This window comes from Antrostomus carolinensis, unplaced genomic scaffold, assembly GCF_000700745.2.
Source record: "Antrostomus carolinensis isolate BGI_N321 unplaced genomic scaffold, ASM70074v2 scaffold16858, whole genome shotgun sequence".
Taxonomy (NCBI): Eukaryota; Metazoa; Chordata; class Aves; order Caprimulgiformes; family Caprimulgidae; genus Antrostomus; species Antrostomus carolinensis.
Window position 1 is genome coordinate 11,133 of NW_010333860.1, and position 3,765 is coordinate 14,897.

A 3,765-nucleotide genomic window follows, 5' to 3' on the forward strand; every position below is an offset into this window, starting at 1 on the left:
AGCGCTGCAGATGTCCTTATAAGTACAGAAGATACATTGTGCCATTCATCTAAAGAACTTTTAATTACCTGATCCTTTCTCTGCTGCCTGGATCTGCAAAAGAAGTTTATTTCCTGCTCTACTCAGAATTCCTCTTCTTTCCAACTCACACCTTCAAACTGGACATGAATACCATAGGATAACATTTTTTTTTTATCTGTTAAATGCATAATTCCAGATTTTTCTCTGTTAGTTTTTCCAGTAATTTCCAGGAGATGGTTCCTCTAGAGAAAAATGTCTTGCAATCTAAACTGAAATGAATGACAGCTCTGGCTATCTGTAACCAAATGACCTGGTAGATTCTCTGCAAGAGAGCGAACTGCCCTTATTTTTGCACATCACCACAAAGCATCAAATGGATTTCCATCTCTCAGGCACTATTCCACATTCTTTCTTACCTCTCAATTTTTTTTTTCTGGGAAAATATTCCCCCTTATTTTCATTGGTTTACTGCACTGCGGGGAAAGGGAGGGGAACTCACGACTTTAAAGGTGAAGAAACAAGTTCCTTACTAAGTTATGTTCCCACAGAAAACTGCATTTAGGCCATTCTGATGCTTAAAGCAGGAATTAAGAGCTGAGAAAGAGGGTCTGTACCCACTTTAGCTAGTGGAGTTAGCACAGTACGTTAGATGGGACTGGGATGGATCAGAGCAAGAGATGGTCATCAGTCAGCAACCATCCAGGACACAGTCATTCCCAAGATACTCCGAAGTTTCCAGCTCTACGCTGGAGAGGAACCGCCGCACGGTCTTACGACAGTTGTAATCCAGCGTGGTGGTGTAGACAGTCTTGGCGTGCTTCGGGTAGACGATGGTGGTGCTGGTGAAACGCTGGGGCTTGTTGCGGGGCTCGAAGTGGATCTCCACTTTGTAATTGCGCCACGTGCAGTTGGGGACACAGATGACCGTCTGACTGCAGGAAGAAACGCTTAAACCCACTGGCATATAGATGTCATCGATGAAGTGCTTCTCTGAGTCATATCTAACCGAGGATGTGTACCTGAAATACCAAAAACACGTGTGTGAGCTCTGTGTTTTCTGGCAAGCAGAGCCATTGGGTACTGGGGTGGTGGCCCCTCAGCCCTGCACCTGCCACCTCGACACAGGAACAGCCACATCACACAAACACTGCCTGCCGGGGTCTCGCTCACTCATTTAAGACAAAAGCCTTACATCAGTGCCTTACCCCCGGCACTGTCACTGTTTTGTCCAGCTGCCAGCACTACCAAACATCTTCTCAGTCCTCATGTCCATTGTTTTAAGCCTGAGCTCTATGAAGCTAAGAACCTCCTTCAAACACCAGTGCCCAAACCCAGAGGCCTAGATCCACATTTAGGCTTTGCACATAAGCATCCTCATTCCTCCGAGTGCCAGGTCCATGGAAGCACACGTTATTTTCTCAGTTCTTCTCTGCCAAGAGTCACACGGGAGTTCTCTGTTATCGCTCCCGGCATGGGGCACGTCTCTGAAGATTCAACTGTCACGAAAATACTATAATTTGCACATCAAACTCTGCTGGCAAGAAAATCCTCTGTGCCTGGATTGCAAAAGAAAGTTTTCATCTCCTTCACACTGTGACAACCCTGCTTTAGCTTTTTCACGGTGGTAACTGCCTTGAGCTCCAGTGACAGGGCGGGCTCCTTCCCCACACCAGGGCGGGCTCCTTCCCCACACCAGGGCGGGCTCCTTCCCCACACCAGGGCACCCAACGCTTTCTACCCTCCCCTGTGTGAGGCTTCCGTTTGATTGCATCAGTCTGACTCTGCTGGTGCAGCAATCAACTGGGAGCCTCCATTTCTCATTACTGCAAATCATGATGTTCAAGGGAATAATTCACAGGCTGAGAAGTGATGCAGTGCATTAAAAAAAATTAATTATGCATTCTTTTAATATTAATTTTTCTTTTAGTTCACGCAACCAGCCACAGCTGCTAAGATACAAAGTACTTATCACAAACCCATGAGGTTAGAAGAGCAAAATTCCTTTCCCCTCATAAAACAGTCCTAGAAAGATGGCTGCTTTGAAGATCTTCCCTCATGATTACCTTCTGGTTAATTAGTTGAAAGGCAACATTTTGGAGCAGTGTAATGAAGTACAAGCAGGAGAGTAAAATACGGGAAAGTCTTCCTGGAAAAAAAAAACCAACCCATATGGGATTGAAAGAGGCTGAACACTCCTTCAGCCTGTACCAATGTCCAGGTCCAGGAATGTACAGCTGCGTGGAACAATAGCTTTGCAAATAAATTAACCTGACTCACAGGCACTGATAAGGCCTGGCTGCTCCTTTACATGCTCACTCCTTTAAAACTAGATGACTGTAACGCAGTATTTACCTTATTTGCTTTGGTGGTAAAGGGTCAAACTCAACTCCTTCGCCAAAGGATAAAGGACACAATCTTGGAGGGCAGCTGGGGAGAACAGGGCTGGGAGAGAACACAGAATTCTGCAAAAAATGCAAAAATAATCCCATTTATGTCACATTTGGTATATCCAAAGAAATTTCTAAAGAAAATTCATTTACTTAGGCCTTGCTGCAGAGCTGCTAAGGTTCCCATTTACACACCAAGATATCCTAGTTGAGCTCTGCCTACAGGTGCAGCCCTCAGCTCTGACTTGGTGCTGGCCTAGAGCACCAAAGATCTTGCAAAATGGATTGTTTGCAGGCAGAGCCCTAACTCCAGGTGCTTACTTCAGAGGAACCACCCTGGGAAACAGGAGAGAAGGACAGCCCCTGGGCACAGCACAGCTTTCTGCAGAGTGGACTACAGTCCGTTGGCTGTACGAGCTCACGTTCAATTTATAGCCAACGCTGTAGGAGCGTACAAGAGCGCTCTCCTTGCTGGACCCATCAGATCCCCACGGGCAGATCATGGTAGGAAATTATTGCAGGGCATCTTGCTGTGAGCAACCTCCTCATCTCACAGCTACGCCCTGGCTACTATTGAAGGCCTTAAATCCAACCTAATTCACATACAACCTGTTGGGAAGGATTTACTCATTCCCTCTGGAACATCTTGGTGCTCCTCTCCTCGATGGGCAGCGCCACAAGCTGACACCGGCCTGGCAACATCCCGCAGCCAGAAGGAAACCAAAGGGGCCCTTGGCAGGAGCATCACAGCCCCGAAGGGAAGCACCTGCTTGTGTTTCTGAAGCCACCTCTGCACGTGAGCTTTATCCAGGGGTGAGGGGGCTGTGAGCATCTCTCAACACACGGTTCTCCTGCGGCCTTTTCCCATTTCACGCAGCACCTCTGTAGCAAAGGGATCTCTCCTCTAGACTGCGGTTCCCAAAGTATTTGTACCAACAGCTCAGCATCAACATTCAAAAGTAATCTGGGGGAAAAACTAGCACGTCTCTGTCTGATCCTGTTAACTGAAACTAGAGTTTAATATACCAACTTTCTACTCTGGGTCCCTCTCTGGAATAAGGAGAGTTCATTGTCCACAGGGATTTCCAGAGACGGGCAGTGATGCTGTCCCGACCCCACCTGGGGCAGGAGCAACAGGGGCTTCTCCCGCATCAGCAAGAGCTGACCCCAAAGCTGGGGGCGTTTGGAAAGCACCGCTGGCTCCCCTGACCCAACACGGCCCCAGCCCTGGCTGCAGACACCCCAGTTCCCCCCAGTTCCCCCCGGGCTCCCTCCCAGCACGGCTGTGTTAAGGGATACGATGGAGTCAGTGGAAGGGAAGGGACCGGGGGTCGGTCGTTCCCAACCCGTTTCCCCC

At 48.3% G+C, this 3,765-nt stretch overlaps 1 protein-coding gene across 1 annotated transcript; it reads right to left on the bottom strand.

Moving 5' to 3' along the window:
• Positions 1 to 709: 709 nt before the first annotated feature.
• On the bottom strand, positions 710 to 2,483 carry RFLNB (refilin B; the record flags this gene model as incomplete). The annotated part of the gene is made up of 2 exons (XM_010174021.1): positions 710 to 1,040; positions 2,374 to 2,483. Coding segments are annotated over 2 exons (441 nt in total), but the record flags the coding sequence as incomplete, so codon positions are not given.
• Positions 2,484 to 3,765: the final 1,282 nt, after the last annotated feature.